General features: G+C 38.6%; 2 protein-coding genes across 6 annotated transcripts in view; both read left to right on the forward strand.

Moving 5' to 3' along the window:
• LOC118564241 (cAMP-dependent protein kinase catalytic subunit alpha-like) overlaps positions 1 to 4284 on the forward strand; it is a 19212-nt gene extending 14928 nt beyond the window's left edge. Inside the window, exon 10 of the mRNA XM_036141666.1 lies at positions 4141 to 4284. Coding sequence (XP_035997559.1) covers positions 4141 to 4284 — 144 coding nt within the window. The remainder of the gene's footprint in view (positions 1 to 4140) is intronic.
• Positions 4285 to 6841: 2557 nt separating this feature from the next.
• On the forward strand, positions 6842 to 25651 carry prkacba (protein kinase, cAMP-dependent, catalytic, beta a). Of its 5 annotated transcripts, XM_012865993.3 has the most exons (12): positions 6842 to 6924; positions 7031 to 7183; positions 10748 to 10756; positions 13734 to 13795; positions 14708 to 14836; positions 17784 to 17882; positions 18511 to 18593; positions 18700 to 18826; positions 19010 to 19105; positions 20939 to 21061; positions 22378 to 22542; positions 22650 to 25651. In XM_012865993.3, the coding sequence occupies exons 2-12, from the start codon at positions 7138 to 7140 to the stop codon at positions 22773 to 22775; spliced, it is 1065 nt and encodes a 354-aa protein (XP_012721447.2). In that variant the 5' UTR covers positions 6842 to 6924; positions 7031 to 7137; the 3' UTR covers positions 22776 to 25651. The 5 variants fall into 5 exon arrangements, with proteins under 5 accessions (XP_012721447.2, XP_035997048.1, XP_012721449.2 ...); XM_036141155.1 differs by having other exon boundaries at positions 6851 to 7183; XM_012865995.3 differs by lacking the exon at positions 10748 to 10756 and having other exon boundaries at positions 6851 to 7183.
• Positions 25652 to 25670: the final 19 nt, after the last annotated feature.

A 25670-nucleotide genomic window follows, 5' to 3' on the forward strand; every position in this document is an offset into this window, starting at 1 on the left:
AGGTGAGGAAACTAAAAGCTAAAATTGGGGTTTATTTAGAAACAGATCATGTTTCTCTTTTCAGTTAAAAATTGACTACTTGGTGTTACTTTCATGTCTGTGCTGGCGAAATGTCATGCATGCGTGTTTCTTTTAAGCATATTCATTTACTGGACTCTGTTAATCATGGAGATAAATCTACACAGAAAGGTTTCATCAAACATCAAAGTTTTTGTAGTGTCGAACGCACGGGTTGAGTGAACAGCGTTAGCCGCCCGTAGAATTTAGAGGGCCATACTTGGGATCTTCGTTCATCTTTGTTGGCCCCTGAATAGAAGAAAGTCACTGGAGTTATTCTCTTCGTTGTGAGGACTCACTTTTACTCTTCTGTGCCTGACGTCAAAGCTGAACTTCCAGCAGTCGTTTCAGTTTTCTGCTCCATCTGCAAAAGAAAAATAACCTCTAGCGCTGCTTTCTCTGAATGTTTTTAAAGTTGTTTTTAAAGATCCTGGGAGGGATTTTTATCCATAATGTTTTAATTGAGGGATGGTTCATTATTCTATTGTAAAAGTGTTGATTGTGTTGTTGTGTTGTTGTTGTTACAATTACACCTTTGTTCTTTTATTCGTTTTTTTTCTGCTGCCAGTCCTGACCAGGATTCCCTTATAAACAGATTTTTATTCTCAGTGGGATTCTCCCAGTGAAATAAAGGTTTAATAAAATAAAGTTATTTTCTTATTTAACCAGAGGGAGCCAAATGACCACAATACATAGTTCAGTGAGCAATTAATGCTTAGCTCATGTAGCGCCCTCCTGCCACACAACAGAGAAAGGCTTCTTTGTGAGGAGTCAGCTCTTTGTGCTGCTCCTCTGCACACAACCCTTTCTGTTTTTCTGGCTTTAAAAATGAAACAAATGCTGATCTGTCTGCAAGAAAACTGCATTACAGTTTTCACGCAATTATTTACTGCCAATAGTTACAATTTATTGCTCTCCTCTCTATATTTTACAGATAGTTCTCGCCCTAATTCAACATCACAAACATTAACTGAAGCAAATAAATTGTGAAACATACACATATGGGTGTTTTGAATTAGGGGGAACAGCAAATCATTTCCACTGAAATTCATTTTATACCAAAAACATATCCACAATGGTTGTGTGGACAGTTGTGTAACGAAAAAAACCTATATCCATCAAGCAAAAACTTGGAAGGAGATGCTCTTTCTGCATGATAGCTTGTGTTACACCTATTACACACGTCGTTTAGACAAAAGCGGCCCCTCCCTGGGGGCCCTGTTTTATCTCCTGGCTGTGTTCCATCTTGAAAGCAGTCACTAAAATCGAAAGGCTAGGAGACACATTGCACTGCCTTGTGTTCGCGCTCAATGGGGCTCCTCTCTGTCCCCACTATACATACATATATATATATATATATATATATATATATATATATTATATATATATATATATATATATATATCTATATATATTATATATATATGTAGTATATATATATATATACTATATCTCGATATAGATATAGCTATATCTATAATCTACTATATATATATCTATCTCTAGATATCGATAGATAGATAGATATCGATATATAGATACAGATAATCGTCTATATAGCAGAAGTAGAATAAACCCCATTGGATAAAGATTTTATGTTGAATTGTCATGATGAACCATGTATAAGTAAAGAAATGTCTATAAATAAATAATGTAGAGTAGTAGAAACCAGAGTTATTGGTAGTGCTTAGTAGACCTAAAAATTTGCCTGTAAACAGAAGAAAGTCTGCAGTAAGCATTTCTTGTGTCTCCTTAAACAGCAACAGGAGGAACAAGGTGGGATGCTACACCCACAGTGTTACTGAAATACACTATCACCCCGCTCACTGATTTTTTCTTCTTCAGAAGTATATGCTTTAAACTTTCAGAGCTGTAAAAAATAGAACATTCAACCACTTTCTGAAAATTAAAATTAGCTTTTATATTAGCCACAGTGTTAATTGGAATAAAACAGAAACAGGCAATATCAAATTACAACATTGTGCAATATCTCTGCACAGCTATGTTTACAGCTCATGCAGTGAGGGTTGCAGCAGGACACCCCTGGGAAAGCTGATACACAATAAATGCTAGAAAACAGTGAGGGGTTTTTTGTTGTTGTTGTTTTTCTAATTGCATCACTGTGTAAGTTATTGAGACATTTCAACAGGGAGTTATTTGCCAAGACCATGAAGGGTAATTTCCTTTACCATTAGAATGTGGTATAAAAACCTGTAGTATCTTGTAATAAAGTTAGATTTTTTTTTTGTTTGTTTTTTACAATATCAGGATGAATAATGATTATTTATTGTCACAATGATGACAATAAATGTTGATAATCTAGCAAAGAAAAAAAAATATTAATGGTAGCTAGTAAAATACTGATGGAAGTGATGACTAGCAAAGAGTAGGTAAGCGTGAACACAGGACAGGAACAAGAAAACTGAAGTCAGGATAAAACAAAAAGGTTTTGAAAAAGTTGATAATAGGGGAAGCGCCTGAGGACTAAAGTTGTCTTTGGCTGTATAGAACACAGAATAAACCAACTGTGTCAGGAAACTGACCCGTCAACTGGCTGAAAATGGGCTACTATACATTTCTATCACTTAGAATAATAAGAAATCTATGACATTTTTTAATTTGTGAAAAACACTGACTGTCGAGATAAGATAAGAAATTTCTTCATTGTCCCTCAATGGGGAAATTCGGGAGAATCACAGGGGTAACACCCATCACTCAATTTAAGGTAACAGTTTTGCTTGAAAAGCAACTGTGCAAGCTACAAGCAGCCTTTGTGTGACGCAAAAAGCCTAACAAATATCAGCTTGTTACACTTGTGCAACTCTATAAAGAGCAAACCATCAAACTGGTCTAATATATAAACAAAAGAAAGCTATCGCGGAATTAAGTGAGTAGTTACTGTGCACCTTTGCTCAGTTCTAATGAGAACTAATAAATATTGTGGGGGGGGGGGGGGGGGGTATATACTGCACAATATTTTGAACAGCAGTGTCCAATATCACGAACGCAATCGCAATGAACTGCTCGGGAGCAATATATCGTAGGATACAGAATTTCAAGTGCCATACATTAAACTCAGCTTTCATAATTATAACTTTGACCAACTAGAAAAAACTGTTACTGTCTGTTCCCACAGCTAATAAAGCTCTTCTTGGCCACGATCAGAAAGCTTAGGGAGAGTGTTGGGGGGAGAAAAATGTGGATGAACCTTAATCGACATTGTCTTCTCAATGTTCAATAACAATATCTCATTGTTATGTTTCTTAAAATTCTGCATGACCTTTAATAAATGATTATAACACGCCGTCGGTAATCCTTAACTGCATCAAATCTTCCAACACCTCATCGCTCATGTAATTATCCAGTGCTCTGGGCGCTTATTGTTCTGCTGAACGTAAGCAATAAGCTTATGAGTTAAAGACAGATTTATTAAGTGGGCTTGTAAAGCCAGCCCTCGATAAGAGGCTGTGCTGCAAAGACCAGCGGGGTGGACCTGGACTGTATCATGCCTGTCTCAGCAAGAAGTCAATATGGTATCTTCCAGATCTCTGGAAGGATTGCAGGCCATCCCCCTTCTTTAGACGTCTTGATTCCCTTTTGTTTTTTGTTTTTTTTTTTGTTTTTCCACATCTAAGCACAAACCGGAATCATGTATTAGGACACGCCACTGTCTTACCGGCGTGTCTTTTTTTTTCCCTTGAGAGCACAAAATAGGATCTCCACCAGCCGAAGCAGGTGTGTGAGTGAGCTGCTAGCGTGGGGCTTGCTAACGTCAGGATGCTAGCTGCTTCTTGCACAGGTCAGCTGGCAGGAAAGCAAACGGGGAAGCAAATCTGGCATCCTGTTAACTTTCAGCGTGTAGCACCTTAATGTTGGCGACCGACAAAAACAAAAACAAAACAAAAAATCCTTTTGTTTTTGTTTGTTTTGTGTTTTTTTTTTATTAAGGATGCTTCTACAACATGTTAAGCAGCAATTTCGCCCAGTGAGAACGCCGAACGATGATTAATTTAAATTATTTTAGCTTAGCAGCGCCTGTTCCGACGGAACAGACTGTTAAGGTTACCTTATTTATTATTCCAGTGCAGCTCTCTTCCTCGTCCCACTCCGACCACAGCCGCCGCTCAGACACACCGAGGCCTCCTTGGTGAACGCGTCTGCTTCCAGCCGTGTTTCCAAGACTACTCAGGGCTCGTGGTGTGTAACGCCATTACTACCGACCACTGACGTTTGCATAAACATTATAGCATAAAATCAGTGTATTGTAGTCCTGTTGTCTGCTGTGAGTGCTGGAGCGAGTCCCTGGGCGAAACCAATGGCGCGTTGTAAGAGGGGGGGTGGTGTTCGCGGATGAACTGCTGAAGTTTGCGTTCGCGGTGGGGCTAAATCAGACACTTAACGAGCTGTGGTCCTCTTTAAAGAAGCCGGTGCCTCATAATAAATAACCGGCTATTTAAAAGAGAAAGAAAGGTCACTTATCTTCCTACGGCTGCTATTTTGACGGCAAGTTTCTCAGCAGCTCCTCCTTCACGACTTGCTGACACAAGCAGCTACCTAGCAACGGTGTCGCTGGCCATGGTGCTAAAAACATGCCGCCCCGCTGATGGGCGCGTCCCACTCAGAGTTTCTGCTGTGTCGTTTGCTTCATCGACTCACCTTAGTGTTGTTTTAAAGTCTCCAACATTACGACTGTGATTCCCTTCATACCACTGCAAATCCCCTAAAACTGCATGTAATACGATTCTGAAATCCTTTAGCAACAATTTTATTCCTGCTAGTACCCACAGTAGATTTTATTGTTTCCCCAAAATGTTTCCCTGTTAATGACTCCTGAAGAGTATTTGGCAGGGTTTGTTTTAATATATATTAGTTTGAAAATGAGAGTATATTTTTAATTAGCAAAAACACTTGTCCTTGAATTATTATTATTATTATTATTATTATTATTATTATTATTATTATTATTATTATTATTATTATTATTATTAATATTATTATTATTATTATTATTATTATTATTATTATTATTATTCATTAATCCATCCATTTTCTAACTCGCTTTATCCCCCATGGGGCCGCGAGGGTTGCTGGTGCCTATCTCCAGCATTTCAGTGGGTGAGAGGTGGGGTACACCCTGGACAGATTGCCAGTCTGTTGCAGTATTATTATTATTATTATTATTATTTTTTTTTTATTATTATTATTATTATTATTATTATTATTATTATTATTATTATTATTATTGTTGTTGTTGTTGTTGTTGTTGTTGTTTATACTGTTGTAAATCTAGTGATCCCTGTGGTGTTCATAATTATGTGCTCTGGGAGATTGAGTTTCCTGTTCGCAGCAGAGCACCAGGTAGTTATATTTGCCTGCACTGTATTGGTAAAATAAATAATAAGCAGACGTTCCAAATCTTTAAAAAAATACTTTGAAACACTGGCATTTTATATTTGTTTTATTGTTTTATAATAAACAATTAAATCCAAAAGACACGTCCCTTCTAATACAAAAATTATTACTTACCTACATGAACACACCAGATGTGACATTAACAGATACATCTAAGATCTTTAAGACAGAGCCTTCAGAGTAGTTCAGTTATGAATGCTTTGAGGTTGTTGGAACAATAGAAAAGTTTTACTCCAACATTAGCAAATAGTTGTAACACTCACTTGTAATTTTCAACTGCTAAAAAATGTAAATTCATGTTTCTTTTTGCTTTTGCTAAAGATCCATTAAGAGGTGCTAAAAACTTTTTACCAAACAAAATTAAACTAACAATACTGAAATTAAATTTGATGTGGCACAATGTACAGTTAAAATGGTAATTGTACTATGATTGATCAACATATTTAAAAGTAGGTCCCCCTCAAAAGCCCTAGCCAGTTTTGAATATCTAATTTTAAACAAGACAACTGTTTACCAGGTTGTTTTAGTAACACATTGTTACATAAATGTTGCCTAATACTGAACATGAACAAAGGTGTCTGTAAAAGACTGCTTAATAACAGATTGTATAGCAGTAATTTACAATGTCATACATGAAAAATAGGTTTTTGGTTATAGGATTGGTAATTCTGCAGTTTTTTTTAACTTTACATCAGTAATATTTCATTATAAAAAAATACTTTTACTTGCTTGAATTTCATAAATCAGCAAAATTACGAATCTGGATAATTAGGCCAAACCAGGGCAAATGATCTAAAGCTATCAATATTACCCAGAGATTTTTCCAAGATGTCTCACTGCATAAAGTTTGATTAAATTATCCATCCATTGTCTACACAGGACACCACGGGGCAGCACAGAGGCACACGGGACAAAAAAAAAATCATGCACACAAACTATCTAGTTAGACCAATTAACCTAACAGTGATGTTTTTGGACTATGGGAGGAAGCGAGAGCACCCGGAGGGAACCCCCACATGCCCAGGCCCCAGACCCCAGGTCGGGATTTGAACCCTGGACCTTCTTGCTGCAAGACAGCAGCATGGCTACATTATGTAATATTATATAACATTTAATTTAATAACGTCACATTTGTACAGACTACAATGATATTCCGATTTTAAAAGTTGAATATCTAGAACCTCGTCACTCCTTTCGTGGGGTCAGAGTTGGATGAAAGACACACGGAGTAACTCAATACTTCATACTTCAGCGAATGTAACGCTCTGTGGCTATGCGTGCTATTTCCGAATGGTCAGTGAAGGCAGCGTTCCACCTCCTAAAGCGCATCCATGGGTATTCCCATATGACGTGAACGCAGCGCAGGACGACAGGAGGCAGAGGTGAAAAGTCTGGATCATGTTGTCATTCCAGCAGAGGTACACATGAACGGCACAGGAGGAAAAAAAGGACACGGTAAATAAGCATCAGCGAGTCGGCCAGCCGCGGCGCGATCCGGCCCTGTTCCTACAGCGAGCACGTTGATGGTGTTTTTTTTTTTTTTTTTTTTTTTTTTAACCAGCCAGTGTGAGCAAGCTGAAATCTGTTATCGAGCTAACGGAGGAGCCTGTTAGCTAACGGCCACCATCATCGCTCCTCGCCAGCTGCGAATCGCCCTGTCTTCCTACGATGGGAAACGCAGCGACTGCCAAGAAAGGAAACGAGCAGGAAAGCGGTGAGCACCTGGAAGCCATCCCGTCCGCTGTCGGCCTTTTAACGTTTACCGTAGCATACATTTGCGGGCTTCCTTTCTTTTCTTTTTTTTTGTCTTTTTTTCTTTGGAATCCAACTGGGTAGCGTCACTTAGCAGTGGCACAGCACCGGAGCTGACCGTACAGTATCCTGGGCTGCATAGAAGAACCATGTTTGGGCAGGACGGCTCTACAGCGCGTGTTCGCCGTGTCGCTAGAACTACGTCAGGTGGCCGATGATCTCAGCTGTGTACCAAATGATGAAACCAGCTAATGTCTGATTTATTTATTCATTTATTTTTGGTCAGCGCTGTCCACCTCAGCCTTGTTGTGCGTCTTTACGCGGCCTTGAAAGTCAAAAGAGCAACCCCCCCCCCCCCTCCCTGATTAAACAAATGGCTTCCTTTCGCGTTTGAGCCATTCAAGACGGTCCGTTTAACTTTCAGAGGGCCCTTATCAAGTGCCTGCGAGCCGGACATGGCCTGTTGGAAGCTTGGAAGACTTCCAATAGAGTTTACATATTTGCTTTTCCATAAATATACTTCAACGCATTCTTTTACACAAGTTCTAGCACATCTAGGTATTGACAAGTGCCCCTTGCTGTTTATGGTGTTCCAACAGGGCTATTAACCACATATATATGTGCATGCTGCTACCTTAGAAATTTAAATCTGCAAAAAGAACAAAAAAGTGCTAAATCATTAGGATTAGAGCCACATTGGCTTAAAAATGAAGCACAATATTTTGTGCCATTTATTAAAATAACGATAAAAGCGACAATATAAAGCGCTTATGGAGTCCTAATAGGCCTTTGGCTATAGATCTGTGAGGGAAAACGCGGCCATTATTGAAACAGGGGCCTTTCTGCAACAGATGCATGCAGTATAGCAAATGGGCTGCAAATCATTGCATTTTAGCTGCATGCAGTCGCAATTTGCAAACATGGATGCAGCAACTATCGGAGCCGTCTGGTCGAAACAGCGAAATGTAACAATACCAATCATGCTGGCAGCTTTTGGGGTTCGCAAAGGTCATCAGATAGTTGTTTTTTTTCCCCCTTTATCACATAATGATTATTTCTTATCACGCAAATTCTCTTTCCACAATAATTATCTCTTAAAACAGCCCAAAAGGTCATCTTAGGTCATGTCAATAATCAGCTGTTTTCTTATGTGCACAAATACTTCTTCTTCTTTTTTTGTTTCATCCCCAGCAAAGTTAATTTCAATGTAGTTAAAGCTTTTCAATTAAGTCAGTGTTATGACATGCATCTCCTTAGAAAACTCCTAAAAAGACGTACCATCACTGTTTGGTTCCGGTCCAAATGCCTTGCGTGTGCAGCTGGTTGACAGTGTAACTCTTCTATAGGTCACTTGGAAGAAGCGGTTGTTGTTGTTGTGAGCAGCCAGTCTAATCCAGCAAAACTGTGTCATAGCTTGTGACCCGTCTGCGGAGGCCTGATCTTGACCTGCTTTCTGGTTGGCATTAGCTTGCGCTGTCTAACAAACTTGCGATTCGGGCTGCCCGCGGTTTCTGCAGATGGAGGGCAGGGGGCTGACAGCAAGATTTAGTGGAAAGCGCAAGCAAGATATAAATGTACGGTGACAAATAATTCTTGGATTTCTTAGTTCAATTCTAAACATTTTATCTGTTATTTTGACTTGTACAAACTGATGAAACTTTTTTTTCCTACCACCCATGATTTATTTATTTATTTTGTAATGATTGCAAAGGTTAAGAGGTAACGGAAAACTAAAGAGCTGCACTACGGAACATATCCACCAGAGAGCACAGTAGCCTGGCCGGGATGCCTCTTTCCGTTACGTTGTGGGTGTTGCAGCTTTTTCTTATCAGCAGTCTTGGTTTACAACGGCCGCATTAAGTTTTTGACTTGACATTTCAAACCGGGCCTTCCAGCCTCTGTTTAAATTTCCTCTGTCAAAAAAAAAAGAAAAGAAAAAGTAAGCATTACAGTTTTGCCTGCCAGATGTAGCGAATTGCCTTTTCAATCAGCAACACCGACAAACTGGACACGTATTTGGCCACTGTAGCAGAGGATGTGAACAGGAAGCTCAACCTTATGTGGTTAACCAACCATTGCTGAGCACTTGACTTCATACAGGAAGTCAGTATCGCTGGTGTTAAGCCTGCAAACTGTTTCTTTGCCTGAGAACTTTTCGTACTCGCGCAGCAAGTTATTTTGCCTTAAAATGGCACAGGGAAAGGATCACTCCTTTGCCAGCCGCTTATTTAACAAATATCTCAAAAGTGGACAGGAGAACAAGGGACAAGAGAGTGACGTGCCTCAAATCTCTGAGTTCACCATCATGTGGGATAAGATGAGTAAGTGCAGTGGATTTTCTTTTCTCCTCCAAACTTCAACTCAGAAAACGGATAGAAACAACAGGTTTTTCCCCCCAAGCTGTTGGCCTGGGGCTCTTAATCGAAACAGTTCATCTATTGTGCTTGAAAAGTTTAATTTATTTCGTTTTTGCTGTATTATCGGGTTTCAAAGCTGAAATTAAGCTTTACGTTTAGCTTTTTTTTTTTTGGGGGGGGGGGGTTCCAATCGTTTCCCATTCGCTGTTATTGCATCCACGTTCATATGATCATGTTTTACCTACCAAGACCACAGTTATTTTAAGCTTAACATTTCCCTTTGCAGGCTGCGTCTGGCGCTTCAGTCATTAAGCATAATCTTACAACATTTTAATATCTGTGCATTGTAGTTTTTGTGCCTTGTTTAGTATAAAATGTGCTTTTTCCGTTTGCTTTTTACTGTCTTTTGGAGTCAGTGTTGTGTGTTTTTTTGTCTTTGTGAAAAATAAAAGGGACCTATTTTTGCCAGAAAAGACAAAATGATATGTACTACAGAGTAAAAGCCTTAAATAAAATCATATGTAGCCTAACATTAGAGCTGCACAACATATGGTCGTCAATTCAGTATTAGTGTGATCATAACACAGTCGCTCAGGAGGACTGCTTGGTTGCAATAGTTGTTAAGTTACAACATTTCGAAGGACATGCATCAACGCTTTGCATGCAGGTAATCTGGCCAATTGGGTGGACTTTCACTGCCATGGATGCACAAACCTGATCTAGACGACAAACTCCTCAAGCCCACATTAGGTGACCCGGAAGCTGTGATGATGCAAAACGAGGCAAAGATTGAGGGAAAGAAAAAAATCACAATCTGAATTTTCATCACAATTGACGACTATTTCGCAATTGTTTGACTTCCTCGTATCGTACAGTGCTGCTTAACAATAAAGGGCCTTTAAAAAAAAATAAAAAATCTGCTGCAAAACTATGTGAATATTCTTGAAAGTGCAGTTTCTATCAACAAAGAAAAGTTCTGAATCGTGTGATTTAATTACATGTCTAGTGAAACGGATGCCTTTTGTTGTGTCCAGTGTTCTTCTTTTCTACATGTGGTTCTGAAATGTTCTTGTTTGAAGCTCTTCATGAATTGTTCTTCCTCTCTTTTTCTTCTCCATCATTTCCATCCATATGGGTGAATGTTCCTGCAATCCCTGGGCGAACTGTAGAGACTTTTGGTACGCTCATTGTTCCATGAGGCACCCCAAGTCACAGAGAGAATATTTAGTTTGCACTTTAGACTCACAGGACTTGGACAGCCCCATTTCCGAGTTGCAATGAAAAAACAAATTGTCTATTAAATTCTTTGCAAATGAAAATGATAAACAAGCAGTGCATCCAATATTAAAACTTACAACTAGTCATATTTTTAAAACTTGCAACATTTTTCTCATGGTGTAGTGAAAGTGCTGACTGTCAGGGAACTCTATGTCATTGAATGAGTTTAAACACATGTTGAACATTTTAAATAGTGAAGCACCTGCACGCAACTACTATTTTAATTGATTATTTATCTGATTGCATTGTTGGATTATACTCAAGTTTGCTTAGAATGTCTTTGAAGTTTGATACAGACTAAAAACCATTGTAAAACATTAATTTTACATTAGATTTTAAATTTCACTGTGTATTTCATTGTTAACTAAGGTATGAATAAATAAAATATAAACTCAGTAAATATTGGCATTGCCACATATAAAATATAGCACTAGTGTAATTCCTTTCAAGAAATGTATCTAATAAAAATTTAGTGAACTGTATTTTGAAGCAAAGAAAAAGTCAACCCTTTACCAAACTGCATGTTAAATTAATAATTTACAGAAATGATGGAATATAGTCATGAAAACCATCAGATTTACCTAACCCTAACTAACAGTAATCTGATCACTGATGGACAGATCACGTACAATTCACTAACTGCATCAAAACTGAACACTCACACTTTTTCAGCCTGCCTAAATACAATAAATATTACATGAAACGTAGGTTTGGGCCAGTATGAGACGCTCACCGTTTGCTAACCTTAAGCTAACATACCGCCACTTTATGGCATTTATACTAAAATTGGAAACAAAAAAAGTATAACATGAAATAATCACAATACAAACTGAAAAGCTTCTTCGCTTTATACAGTGCAGTGAACAACTATCTGCCAAATTTCTTCTGTTTGCTTTTCATCACTCAAAGAAATGTTAATGTCAGACCAATATATTTTGAGAAAACAGACAATTTTCAAATGATGATTTAATTTATTAAGAGATTAAAGCTACACAAACTAACCTGGTCCAATGTAAAAAATAAAAATAAAAATCATGGTGGCAAAAACCGGCAACAAGCATTTGTGATAACTGCCAGTGAGTCTTCGCTGGGGAGGAATTTTGACCCTCTCTTCTTGGCAAACTTGTTTTTAATTCAGCCTCATTGAGGAGTTTTCCAGACTTTGACTAGGCCACTTTTTTCTGAGCCATTCAAAGGGAGACTGTGCTTTGGATAGTTTTCCTGCTGCATTGACGTCAAGGCCACAAACTGATGGTCTGGACAGCATAACTCCTCTTCTCTAGAGACCTGAATTCACCAAATAACTCACACTGCCATTGCTTGGTTGCCAGGTAATTTGATGATGTTCCCTTTTTTAAATGTTGTGTTAGTTTTACTCCAGATGTAAAGATTTACAAAATGTATCCGGTAAATCTTGTGAATCATCAAGAAGTTATTGAAAAAATGCTTTTGCTGGACCTTGGTGTTCTTTGTTTTTGGCCTTTGGTCTCTTTCATGGGTGCAACTTCTGCCCAGACTGTTTCTTATTTTTGAATCAGGGAACCTTAACTGAGGCTCTGAGGCCTTAAATGCTTTAGATGATGTTCTGGGTTCTCATGTGTCTTCCCGGATAAGCCGTCAATGCACTCTTGGAGTAATTTTGGTAGGCCGACCACCCCTACACAGGTTCACTGGTGTTCCATAGCTTCTCCTTTTCATGGATAACGTCTCTGTAATTGCTGTTGTTCATAAAGTTTAGATATGCTTCCGTTACCCCTTCCAGACATGTAGATGTCTGTGAGTTTGTTTCTTATCTGGCATGATGTGTTGCTTTTGGAGGTCATGTAGAGTACTTCATGCTGCGCGACAGGTTCTGTGTAGGTGAGGTTCTGACTGTCGTGTCAAGCTGTCTTCAGGAAAGTGAAACTAAACACAGCATTCAGGGTAATCACAGTCGGTTTGTGATTTCCCAAGGACAGCAATTACTTCTTCTTTTTTTTTTTTTAACATTGAGCCAGATTGGTTTGGATATCTTTTTTTTTTCCTCTCAATAAATTAAATCATTATCTAAAAACAATGTTTTGCTTTTACTCAGGTTAACTTTGTCTGATATAAAAAGTTTTTTGATGATCTGAAACATTTAAGTGTGACAAAGAAAAAACCCCAAAAAGAAACAGAAAAAACTGTCACGTACAACACGTTCAAAATGGCGGTGTAGTTAACGAAAAGCAAAAAGATGTTTCCTAAAAGATTAAACATTTGCACATACTCAGATTTGGTACTGGTGTAGTTTTCTCCCCACGATCAATGCAAAGAATCTTATCAAACTGGTAAACCGAAACCAAGCCGTAGCAATAAAGTTTCCGACAGTTTGAAATGACTCTGTGACTTTGGACACCTCATGTCAGCTGTGGTATTGACATTGCACTGTCCTCACCATGCCTGCTCCGTGTTCTCTGTTACATGTGTGTTGTAGCTGCTGTCTGTTTGTCTGCCCTCTGCGTGTCGTCTCTCTCTCTCTCCTTTACCGCGCCCACTCCCGAAAGAGATGCAGAACAGCTTTTCTCGAATTTGGTCAGATCTGAAAAGTTCACGGAGCTCTTCGCATCACTTTGTGATTTCAAGTTTCCTGCTCAGGCGTGTGGTTTTGACTTTGAATACTCTGTTGTCGTTGTTGTTGTTGTTGTTTTTTTGTTGCTGTTGTTTTAAGTGTATTCCTCATTCCCCACCACTTGCCTGACCTTAGAATGCTTTTGTTCCCCTGAGGGTGTAAAATCCTTCTTTTTTTTTAATTAAATTCTTGAATGAAAAATTAAACCTTATGTCGTTAAATCTTGAAATTTGAATTGTTTTAATACACATCTCTTTTGTTGTTTGTTTGTTTTTGTTTATTTGTAGTGAAAGAGTTCTTAGCTAAAGCCAAAGAAGACTTTTTAAGAAAATGGGAGTGTCCCGCACAGGTAAATTTCTTTTTACTATTTCAGTTTTCACCTGTTAGTCTAAACCAGGGGTCACCAACATGGTGCCCGGCACCAAGTAGCCCCCCGTGGGCCACATGTGGCGCCCACGGGCCATTTCTAGAAAAAACACCAGTGAGCTGCATCTAAAACTTTATTTTATTCAGTTACTCTTCATGTTTATTCACACTTGCATTTATATAGATTTTAAAATGACAATATCTATAACAAAGCATGAAAAATGTGCTCATTTTACATGAAGCTAACGTGTTCAAAGGTCAGTACTGGCAGCCTTTCGTATGACACACACTGCAAAAAGGGAACTAAAAGTAAGTAAAATTTTCTTGAAATTAGTGTATTTCCACTTGATTTGAGCAGGTAAATAAGATGATCTGCCAATGGAATAAGATTTTGCTCTTAAAATAGGAACAACTGGTCTCCATCATCTTATTTCAAGTGAATATATCTAATGATCTTATTTTAGGAGTAAAACTACTAATTCCATTGGCAGATAATCTTGTTTAATTGCTCAAATCAAGGACAAAAACACTAATTTCAGGAAAATGTAACTTACTTTTACTTGCCTTTTTGCAGTGCAACACCAATGAAGTAGCTCTCAGTTTCAAAAAGGTTGGTGACCCCTGGTCTAAGCGATTCTCACAGCAATAAAAGCACATTCAGTGTTATGATATGCTAGCATGTCCCTTTAATTAAATATAACATGCATATTGTCAACCTCTTTGCTAACTGGTAATTATACAGCCACTTCCACTGAAAATGTTTCCTTCCAGCTAATGTTTTCAGCTTGTCCTAATGAAAGATGGAGGGTGGGAGTGGGTGTGGGGGGGCAATACAAGTAATCAAGACTGAAAAGCTGCCTCAGCTTACTTCCTTGTTTGTATTTTATTTTAACAGTGTACAACCACCCTGGATGAGTTTGAAAGGTTCAAGACTCTGGGCACTGGCTCGTTTGGACGCGTAATGCTCGTGAGGCATAAAGGAACAAACCAGTTCTACGCCATGAAGATCTTGGACAAGCAGAAAGTAAGCGCTTGTTGCTCAACAAAACCCCCTCACAGCCCTACTAAACCATATCAACTGCTGTTGTCGTTGTGAGACCTGCTGGTAAGGAAAGGGAAAGGCTTCAGCAACGCTTCACGTAAACTCAGACGCTTGCGTATCTGATGAAAGGAAATGGAGTGCTTCCTCTCGTGCGCTGCTTGTACATTATCACTGAAAGCCCCAAAGGCCCTTCGTATGAGAGTTTCAGTCTTTAAATACTCATGTGGAAGTGGTACAGACGGGCTTGCACAGCGCTGGTCTCCTACAGCAGCTCTGTTCGCTCTGAATCTGACTGTTGATTTAAGAGGTTAACCTATCGAACGTTCGTTTTCACTTCAACAAAACGGCTTCAAAGTGTTCCTTTACGCAGTATTCGGCCTCAGCCTCTTTTTGCTCCCTAGATCGCAACACCTATTATCAGGAGTGTGTTTTATTAGCATAACTGAGATGTAGTTTTGGGTGGTTTTCACCCCAGTGTGTGACAATTTTAACAATTTATCCATTTTATGAACACTATTGGTGCCCAACCTCTTTTGTTCCCACGAGGTCTTGCTGTTGCACCAGGAAAACGTTTTCATCCCCCTTTGTGAATATGCCTAGCTGCTAGCTTTACAACCTATTTTCCAGCGTTTGACCTCACTTTGTACCTAATGCCAGCGTTTGACCTCACTTTGTACCTAATGTTTGGTTTCAGATGATGATTGTGAATACAGTGCCTTGGGGAAGCATTTGACCTATGAAAGTCTGAAATGTGTGGTTTTGTATGTGCTTATATTCAGCCCCTAAGAGTCAAAACTTTGTAAAAATCACCTCTAATTGCAGTTAGATTAGCAATTCATTTGGATATGTCTCCATTAGCTTTGCACAACAAGAGACTAAATTGTGTTCGCCAGTCCACAAATCAGCTCAAGCGTAGTCAGACTCGAAGGAGAGCATCTGGCAACAACATCAGGCAAGCATGGCCGCGGATTCTTAATTGGATTTATGTCTGGCCTTTGACTGGGCCATTTTTGATTGGAACTTTTTCATTGTAGCTCAGGCTGTAGGTTAAGGGTTGTCATCCTGTTGGACGTTACACTCCTGCCCCAGTCCATAGGCAGAAATCATTGGGGGAATGGGGGAGTCTGGACCCCACCAATCTGGGAAAACATTGATTTGTCCTCCCCAATAAATCATTAGAGAAACCTATTTTTTTAAACAATGGAAAACGTATACTCAAAAAAGGAGATCCGCCATTCATTTAGGAAGAAAAGGATGTATTTATTCCCTCATATGAGGAGCAGAGGAGCCATGTCTATAAAGCGCTAATAACTGACCTGCAGTAGGTAGCTCCTTAAAACAAGAGACATGTCACAGATTTTGTTAACTTTCACTTCTTAATCGATTAAAACACATTAGCATTTGCAATCCGACCGCCTTTTGTTCAAGTCCTGTGACAGACCGCTGTCTAATGCCGGGGGGAAAGGGGCCTAGCATTACGAGCAGCTGTGCGCCGCGTGGTTTATACGAGGGTTGAAACCGAGAGGAGAGAAAGGAGAGAGCAGTGCCAGTGATAGCAGATAGAGGAAGAAAGAGAGTTAAAAACAGCAAGAGCGCAGAAAATGTCGAGACCATTTTGACTGTGGCTGAGTTACTTGATCAGATATTTACTGATTCTGACTCAGATGACAGATGGTAAGCGTAATTACCAAATATTCAGTATACATTATGCATTATACCCATACTACTGTAACGTATGCTATGCATTTTACAACAATACATACAGTATATCAGTACTTTTGCAACATCCCCCAAAAGAAATTGCTCTTGAGAAATATCTGTGTTTACACCTGAGCTCTGGCTCTCTGCAGCTTCTCCAGAGTTATCCTCGGCCTCTTGGCTGTTTTTCAGATCCATTTTCACATTGCCCAGCCCCTCAGTTTAGGTGGACGACCATATCTTGTTAGTTTTTTTCATATTGCACCATTCTCTTTACATTTTCAGATGGTGAACCGATCCGTGCTCTTTGGTTTATTTGAACTTCTGTCTATTTTGTTGTAAAACCAAATCCTGCCTGGAATTTCCTCACAACTTTATCCTTGACCTGCCTGCAGTGCTCTTTGGTCTCTGAGTTGCTGTTTGTTCACTAGTGCTCTCTGCGAACCTCCATGGCCTTCACAGAACAGCAGGATTTACACTGCGATTAAAGTACACATAGGCAGACTTTACTAATTGTTTGACTTCTAAAGGCTCTTGGACTTTATTTAGGGGCATCAGTGTAAAACCCTGAATATGAATGCATGCAACTCTTTTCAGATTAATGTATATATAGATGCTGTTGATAACCACGTATCCTGACATGTAAGACACATGTGATATATTCAGTTAATAGATATCACCTATTTTTCACAAGTCACAATGTCTATTGTAAGAAAAAAAAACAGGCCTGATACAATGCATTTTACTTCTTTTTTCAAATTACATAAAAAATAACTTTGAGAAAGACTTATATTTGTAAAAGCAGTGTTTGATGCAATCAAAGCCTTATCTAGAGCACATTGTGTTTTTAATGAAAGCTTTGCACCACTCCTAAGCTCTCTAGCTTACCAGGTTGGGAATCACTGTTCTATGCAGTTTATCTACTCTATAGTGTAGATTGGATAATTTTTAAGCACGTGATTGTCCTCTGGCTTCAACTTCCGACTCGTGTTTCAGGATGAAATGCAAATTACGTCTCAGAAACCTGAAACGTTGGCCATCACATCCGAGCAGTACTCGCAGCCAGGTGTTATTTTATTGGAGTCGTTTAACGGCAACTCTGCTGTTGTCCCTGTGGCTGTGTGCTGACGTACTAAACTTTGCAGCTCCGCAGTCCCCGACCCAACGGTAAGCGACGAATAATGTAAGGAAAAACCTTCTCATATAACCCTCCTTGGCTTTGTGTTTTCAGGTGGTGAAGTTGAAGCAGATAGAACACACACTAAATGAAAAGAAAATACTACAGGCCGTCTCCTTCCCGTTCCTCGTCAGATTGGAGTACGCTTTCAAGGTACTGATGGATCCGAAGCCTTCTGTGTCTTGAGTTGGACAGGTTTATTTTGTGGAATGTCGTTGTTAATTATTAAAACTTCAGGCTTGTCCTAAAAATCAGCTCCTGTCAGGTAATAAACATGTTTATATAATTTGTCTGAGGTGGACATTGATTGGCAAAGTAGTCAAAGGCAAAGGTTGTAGTTCTTATTCAGCTTTAGGATGGCATTATACTGTTTGCTTAGTTATTTTAAACTGAGCCCTGCTTAAGTTTTTTACAGCTCAGTGCTTCATGCTTCTATCTGTAGCCCCCAGCATTCCTGCAGCTCCAGCCTATCCTGTATTTGCTGATTTGAAAAGCTTGTCCTTCTGTGATTTCCTTGCAACACTGTGAGGTCCTGCCATGCTTGTTGATATCAGAAAATGTAGCCACTAAAACGAAATGGTGTGAATTTACTTTTCCATTACTTTACTGTTGCTACTAGAAGGGTGTTTGAGTGAAAGTCTTGATTGTCAATCTTGGTTTTACTGTTTATGCAAGATTTAAATGTTGAAAACTAAAAAGAAATTATACAGTAGACTAAATTATCATTTGTATATGGATGCCTTTTTCAAGTGGGAAGTGTGTTTTTTAATATGTATTCCAGGACAACTCAAACCTCTACATGGTGATGGAATATGTGCCCGGTGGAGAAATGTTCTCACACCTCCGACGCACGGGCAGGTTCAGGTACAATGCAAATCCTTTTGATTTATTCATCGGCCTTTTTGCTTATTTCTCTCAGAAGAGACATGCCTTACTCCCGTTCCTCCAATTCTTTGTTGCCCTCTTCCAGTGAACATCATGCAAGATTTTATGCAGCTCAGATCGTGCTCACCTTCGAGTACCTTCACTCCTTAGACCTCATCTACAGAGACTTGAAGCCTGAAAACCTGCTCATAGATCAACATGGATACATCCAGGTAACCAGATTCACCTCAGCTTTAAGGTAGAAAAATAAAGTTACAAGAGCAGCACAGAAGAAACTGTTTGCGAAATGTCCCATTAAAAAAAAAAATAACAACATCTGTAGGTTTTTGTTTGAAGGCTTGACTTTGACATGTTCTGTTAAACACATTAGCTTTGATTATAATCTTTTCCCCCAGGTCACAGACTTTGGCTTTGCCAAACGAGTGAAAGGCAGAACCTGGACATTGTGTGGAACCCCTGAGTACCTGGCTCCAGAGATCATCCTCAGCAAGGTGAACCCCTGATTATCCTTGATCCCTGATCTACCTTATAGGTAGAAGGACAATTTTTTTTTTTACAGCTTTTGCTCTCCAATAAAGTGAACTAGGTCGAGAATAAAATGCCTGCAATAAGAAATACAGCTACACTTGATATTTATGCTGAATCACATCTTAAACTAAAAAGCTTGTTTATTGTTCTTGACTCGGTTTAAGTATCTGACGTTACATGTGCAGATGTTGTCGCCTTCTAAAGCAAGCGTCTTCCAAGTACAGTTAGTTATATTGAGATTAATCCAGGCGTCATATAGCAAGAACCATCTCGGGTAAGCTCTGCAAGTACAATGATGATGACAAGATTTGAAAACCAATAGTGCAACAGACTCTGGACTCTCTTTGTTGTGCTCTTCATGATTAAACAAGAAAGAAATAAAAGTCTTGCCCCTTTGCAACATATAGTGAGGTATAGGATGCAATTTTAAAAGAAATCATTTCGAGCAGCTATTAGTGAAATAACAACAAATCCTGCACACATTTCTTTACTATTTTCTACTTTTTGTTGCTAGCAGGCCATGCAGACCTACCTTTTGCTGCACTAGAATCCACAGCACTTCTATTAAAGCTGGTTCCATTGGGGGTCAAGACCGTATTGCGGTTTGACCGCTCATCTTTTTGGTTATCTCTGCGGTTGAGTGGATTATTCAGCGTCAAAGCAAACGTGCACAAAATGTCGGGGATTGGAGCGTGCAAACTTGCAATGTGAACGTGCTGTATCAGGATATATCCCCTGTTTAACCTTTTTTCCCTTTGACCTGAGAATCATTCGAGCAGCAAAAAAGGCAGTTAACACATAGATGAAGCACAAAACATATGACCTAGGCAACAATCAATATTAACTGATCATTAATATCTGAAAAGATGCAAAACATACCAAAACCTTGAAATTCTAAGACGAATGAGACATAAGAATTTACCACAGTAGCTGAAAGGGATGTTAGAAGTTCTCAAGCCTGTCAGGTTGTGTCTCTTCCTTTTCTAGGTACAAAAGAAAAACAAATCATTTCCATTATCAGAGGTTGGATTAGTGCTAACATGCTTTTTGGCATAAGATATTGTGCAATAAAAATTTAAATATACAGGAGTGCAATCACTTAATCTGGAAGGAATTCACCCATTTCATCTGTGCATCGAGCACTGATATGCAGAGAGAACAAAATATTGTATTACGTGGATGACTTTTGGGATTTGAAAGAATGATCGCTAATAATTGGGTTTGGTGGGATTATACTGTTAAGTTTGCTTTGACATAAATTCTAATTTAGGATAGATGTATTTCAGTTTGTATTGTGTGGGGTTAGAAATAGGCAAACCGCCTATGACTCAGGAGGTCAGAAGAATAGTTTTTGTTCTCAAACAACGAAGTGGCTTTGGAGGCTTGACTGACTTGTCTGGCTGAGAATTTATTTCTCTTGACTCAGACACACGACTGGAAGTCAGAAGCCTTTGATGCAAGCAGGAATTGGAGCTGACTGCTGTGCTGACATGGTGCATTATCACCAGGGTATTATCAAGTCACTCTAGGTGTTGTAATGGCTGCACAACAACTGCAAACAACGCATTCACATTCGGGTTTGAATACTCTGTGGCACTTTAAACCCTAAGTAAATGTACAAGCTGAGATCTCATTTATAGACTTATAATCTAAATAACAGATCCACAGATCCTTGAATGATTATCAGCAAGATTCAAAAATAATTGTACATTGTGCTAGACCTATGGCTACAGTGTGTAGCTTTCCCAAATTTACACTTGAAAATAAAAATTGCAATTTTTTTTTTACCCCTTCAGGGCTACAACAAAGCTGTTGACTGGTGGGCCCTTGGAGTTCTTATCTATGAGATGGCCGCTGGTTACCCTCCATTTTTTGCTGATCAGCCGATACAGATCTATGAAAAGATTGTGTCTGGAAAGGTAAGAAAGAAATGTTTGCTTAAATGTTTGAATTACTGACATTCTTGGTTAATTTCTACAATTGGCTGCTTTAATCCAGATGAATATAGAAATGTATAATATTTAGATATATTAGATATAAATATATGGGTCCCTCCATGGTGTAGTGGTTAAATTTGGGGACCCATGTTTGAATGCTGGTTGTGCCAGGAAGGGCGTAAAAACTCATCCAAGTCTGTGTGCAAGTTGTAATGACATGCTCTGGTGACCCCTGAATAAGGAAGCAGCCGAAAGGACTCTTTCTCTCTCTCATTATATATAAAATCTATCTTTAAATTGTAAATTAAAGGTAAAAATCATGAATTAAAATGTTTTGATTCTATACAAAAAGCATATTTTAGGGGCTAACACGGCTATGGACATTGTGATTGGCCTGCTGTTAAAACGGCTGCATAGGTTAACCAATCAGATGCAAGGGTCTATTTGATGCAATATATTGACAATTTATGTTATTTCATGGGACATTATAGTTCACGAACTTTGAAATAATTGAAAAATAAAGCCCTGAAATTATTATTTTCTGAAAATTTTACCACTTTATGAATTCAATGTTTTATTTTTAATTTAAATATGCAATGATTTATACATTGCATATTTAAAAAGATACTAACATATTTGTACAACTATTGACTTATGAATATACAGTGTTGTGAAAAAAGTTTTGTCCCCTTACAGGTTTTTTTTTTTTCATGTTGTTGCTGTTGTTGTCACAATTAAATGTTTCAGATGAACCAGACAATAAATCTGGGTGAATACAAAAATCAAGTCATGATTTCAGTTATTAGGGGTAAAAATCTATCCAAGTTAAGGGTTGGCCTAGTCAAAGTCCAGACTTAAAACCAACCGAGACGTGGCATGACTTCAAACAGGCCAAACTTCCACCACCGCAGTTTTAAAGGGTAATTGTTAATAAACGTTTTTAACAGCAATTGTTGCTGCCAACAGTGTCAGTCATGGTTTTCTGTTAATTTTAATAACTTTTTGTCCTTATCAATGATATCCTTATTTAAAAGCTTTGTGCTGCATTTACTCTGGCTGTCTTTATTGGACGTAAAACCTGTTTGTTGATCTGAAACATTTAAGGGTAACCAAAAAAAAAGCTAGAGCAGAAGACATTTTTCAGGGGCAATTACTTGTTCCCAGTAAAACTTTGTTTCGTCTGAGCGTTTGCCTATTTCTTGGATTCTGGCACTTTTGGTTCTTCATGGGAGAGGAAAACGTCTATTTTTATGTTATTTATCACTGCTGTTCAAAACACGTTGCTTCCTTCCACGTAGGTACGATTTCCTTCGCACTTTAGCTCCGACCTGAAGGACCTGCTGAGGAATCTGCTGCAGGTAGATCTGACGAAGAGATTTGGCAACCTGAAGAACGGTGTAAATGACATAAAAAACCATAAGTGGTTCTCCACAACAGACTGGATAGCCATTTATGAGCGAAAGGTATATTTTTTTTAATTTTCTGGAAAAGCGTGTATGATTATTTTATTTTTTTTTTTATCCATCCTGTGAGACCTCAACCACATGTGCCACCTTTTGTACTTTTGCAGATTGAAGCTCCCTTCTTGCCAAAGTGCAGAGGACCCGGCGACACGAGCAACTTCGACGACTACGAAGAGGAAGACATTCGCGTCTCGCAAACAGAAAAGTGTGCGAAAGAGTTTGCTGACTTTTAGCCGGGACTCCGTCGGGTTTCCGCGGCTTTGGGATATTTGCACTCTGGTGAGAGTTATAAGGTGGAACCGAGGCCATCCCGTGCTCCCAACAATCGCCTCGTTCCTTCATTCCGCACGGCTGAAATGAGGCCGTTTTTTTGCCATGCCCCCAGGTGCTGTGAGCGCCGATCTACACACAGGCAAATTATGCAGACACCTTCCTGTGCTGCAACGAAGTACTAGACCACATTCTCATTGTTTTTGTTTCATCTTTTAGTTTTGAGTCTCTCTCTCTTTTGTTTAAATTTGAATGTGAAAAACAACATGCAAAACGAATTACTCCCTTTTTAATGAGGTACAGAAAGCGGTAGTATAACCCTGTTGTTGCACATGGTATTGAAGGAGTTTTGAGGTTTTTTCTAATCTAATTTTTTATTTTTACCTGTTGTCTGTTACAAATTCCAGTGTGTTTATTTTTTTAGGGGTCTGGTTGAGTTTTGATTCATTTAAAAAGCATTTCCATCCTTCCGGTGTCCTCAAGACCTGGAAGCGTGTGTTGTTGTTTCTTTTTTTTTTTTTTTTTTTTTTTAAAGCATGACCAAATTTTTGACAAAGATGCAGATCCGTTTAGAAAGAGGAAAAACTGATGCATTTAGGTTCTCCAGCAAAGGAATTACTAGTTACAAGCGGTATCAGGAAGCAGGAACATGTCAGCGCTGTGTCAGCTAAACAGTTGTAGCATGATTTATCCATATCTAATCACAGGACATTTCCTTTTTACCTCAGTCTTTTGATGGAAAGAAATTCTATATTTTCTAGGTACAAGTATATTTCACGAGGAGTGAATCCGAAGATGTTTGCGTTCTGTCTCTGCACACAGTTCGTATGTTTGTGGTACGTTTAAGCGTCTGTCCAAGAAGTGCACTAGCATGGCATTTTTCAATAGCTGAAAGGTCAGTCTGTTACATTATCTGAACGATACTTCATAGAAACGAAGCCGCGGTGCTCACATGGGGGGGACCTTTGTCCCCCTTTGGGTTGCGTTGTGATTTTTAACTGCTGTGTTTGAGCAGAGCGCTCAGCCCTAGATTGTGATCTTTTTCTTTTCTTACCTCTGCATGTGAATGTTTGTGCAGCAGCGTCACTGGAAGCTAATAGTATCCCCACTTTTTTCTTTTCTTTTCTTTTTTTTTATTTCTTTTGCAACCTTGGAATTGTGTCGCAGCATGAGACGTGAAAGCAGGAGATACTTTGATCTATGTAATGCAAATGCCATAAAAAGTGATGCCTAATCACGCAGCCGCAATAACAGAAGAGAGAAATATTATAAAGTATGGATTTATATTGGTCACAGCTTGGCTGGTCCATCGTTGGTCTGCAGTTATAACTTTTAGTCTTTACACTGTTTCCTAACTGAATTATACCAGATGTACCCATTCTGCTTTGCAAAGCTTGGTGACAACAGCTTGAAAGTGCTAACGAATAGAAATGTTACATTTTCAAAGGGAATAAGGTGAAATCTCTTTTTTTTTCTAATTTAAGCCACTTCTTTTTATGCTATTTGTTCGTTTGTTTTCCATTTCCATCAGACAATTCTAACTTTATTAAGTTATTTGTCTGACTCAATGCATATTGTGCTGCTAAAATGTAGTCCTTGACTCCACATTCTCTTCTCTAGCATGACGATATATTGGATCTAAAGAATCTATATTTCAGATGCGCAGTACCTACGTCTGTGGTATACCTTTGATGGCGTTTGTTTGTTTCGGATGGCAGGTATATTTTTGCTTTTGGAAAGCCTTTAGTGCTTTAAAGAGGAGTCTCTCTCTCTTTCTTTCTCTTTCTCTTCCAACCAGCCACTGAGATGTCTAAAGTTTGAAATTTTAAGACCGGAAGCTGGACCCTCAGGGCTGAGGAGAAAAATGCGCTGTTGACTCTTTCAAAAAGTGGCACCTGGGTCGTTACATATGAGGGGATAAAAAAAAAAAAAGCTATTTTAATCAATTTTAACATTCTTAAACAACCACATGCAAAAAAAAAAAAAGAATTTTATTTATTATATATATTTTTTTGATTGAATAAGAGCATTTTGTCCGAGCTCATGTGCATTTTATTTTATTAATTTAAAAAGGTCACACAACTTTCTTAAACTTTTTATTTATGCATAGAAGTCTAAAATAAGATTAAAATTTATATAAGTCTCAGTATAGGCGAGGAGACTGAAAATTTGTAGTGTTAGAAACAGCAAAACTGTTGGATTATTTATATGTTGTTGTTTTTTTTCATTTGCCACAGTTGATGCATATTGACACCTCTAATGCCTACTAAAATGTATCCTCTTTTTTTCTTCTTTTGTATTTAATCGAAGGACATCCAGAATATATATATATATTTTTCTTCCAGTTTGAAGGGTGAACAGATTGTAAAGCCTCAAAAAATTTGCAACGTTTTTTGAAATTAGACGAATCTCACCCGGCCCACAAGCATGTCTCTGTCCAAAATGCCTGTGTGTAAATCCTCTCAGAAACAAACGTGTAGGCGATCGCCAGCTCTTCTTCTGTATCATCTGTTCTACCCTCCCTCATGTGTGTGATGTTTGTTGAAATTTTGATGTGAAACGACGGCACCTTTACCTGAGCCATCTCTCACACTCCTCCTGACTGAAGGAAACCAGTTCTATGAGTTCTTGTAGCTAGTCACACGTGCCAGTATGGGAATCAATAATCTGAAATGTGTCTGTAATTTAGTTTGTGGATATTTTTGCACACCATTTAGAAAGCTGACACAATTATTTTTCCCAATCATATTTACTTGTCTTTGCAAGGGAAGTACACTTTGCTGTAGCAGATTTTATGTAACAAAGGATATGTCATTATAATAAATTCTTTTTATTAAAATCAGCCCATTTGTGTGTTT

Source organism: Fundulus heteroclitus, chromosome 9 (genome assembly GCF_011125445.2).
Source record: "Fundulus heteroclitus isolate FHET01 chromosome 9, MU-UCD_Fhet_4.1, whole genome shotgun sequence".
Taxonomy (NCBI): domain Eukaryota; kingdom Metazoa; phylum Chordata; class Actinopteri; order Cyprinodontiformes; family Fundulidae; genus Fundulus; species Fundulus heteroclitus.

What these genes read in the sequence shown, in the direction of transcription:
- prkacba (XM_012865992.3), top strand. Translation starts at nt 9,410, where the DNA reads ATGGCACAGGGAAAGGATCACTCCTTTGCCAGCCGCTTATTTAACAAA. An exon ending in CGACGCACGGGCAGGTTCAG is followed by an intron (nt 18,594 to 18,699) that starts GTACAATGCAAA and finishes GCCCTCTTCCAG; the next exon opens with TGAACATCATGCAAGATTTT. An exon ending in TAGCCATTTATGAGCGAAAG is followed by an intron (nt 22,543 to 22,649) that starts GTATATTTTTTT and finishes GTACTTTTGCAG; the next exon opens with ATTGAAGCTCCCTTCTTGCC.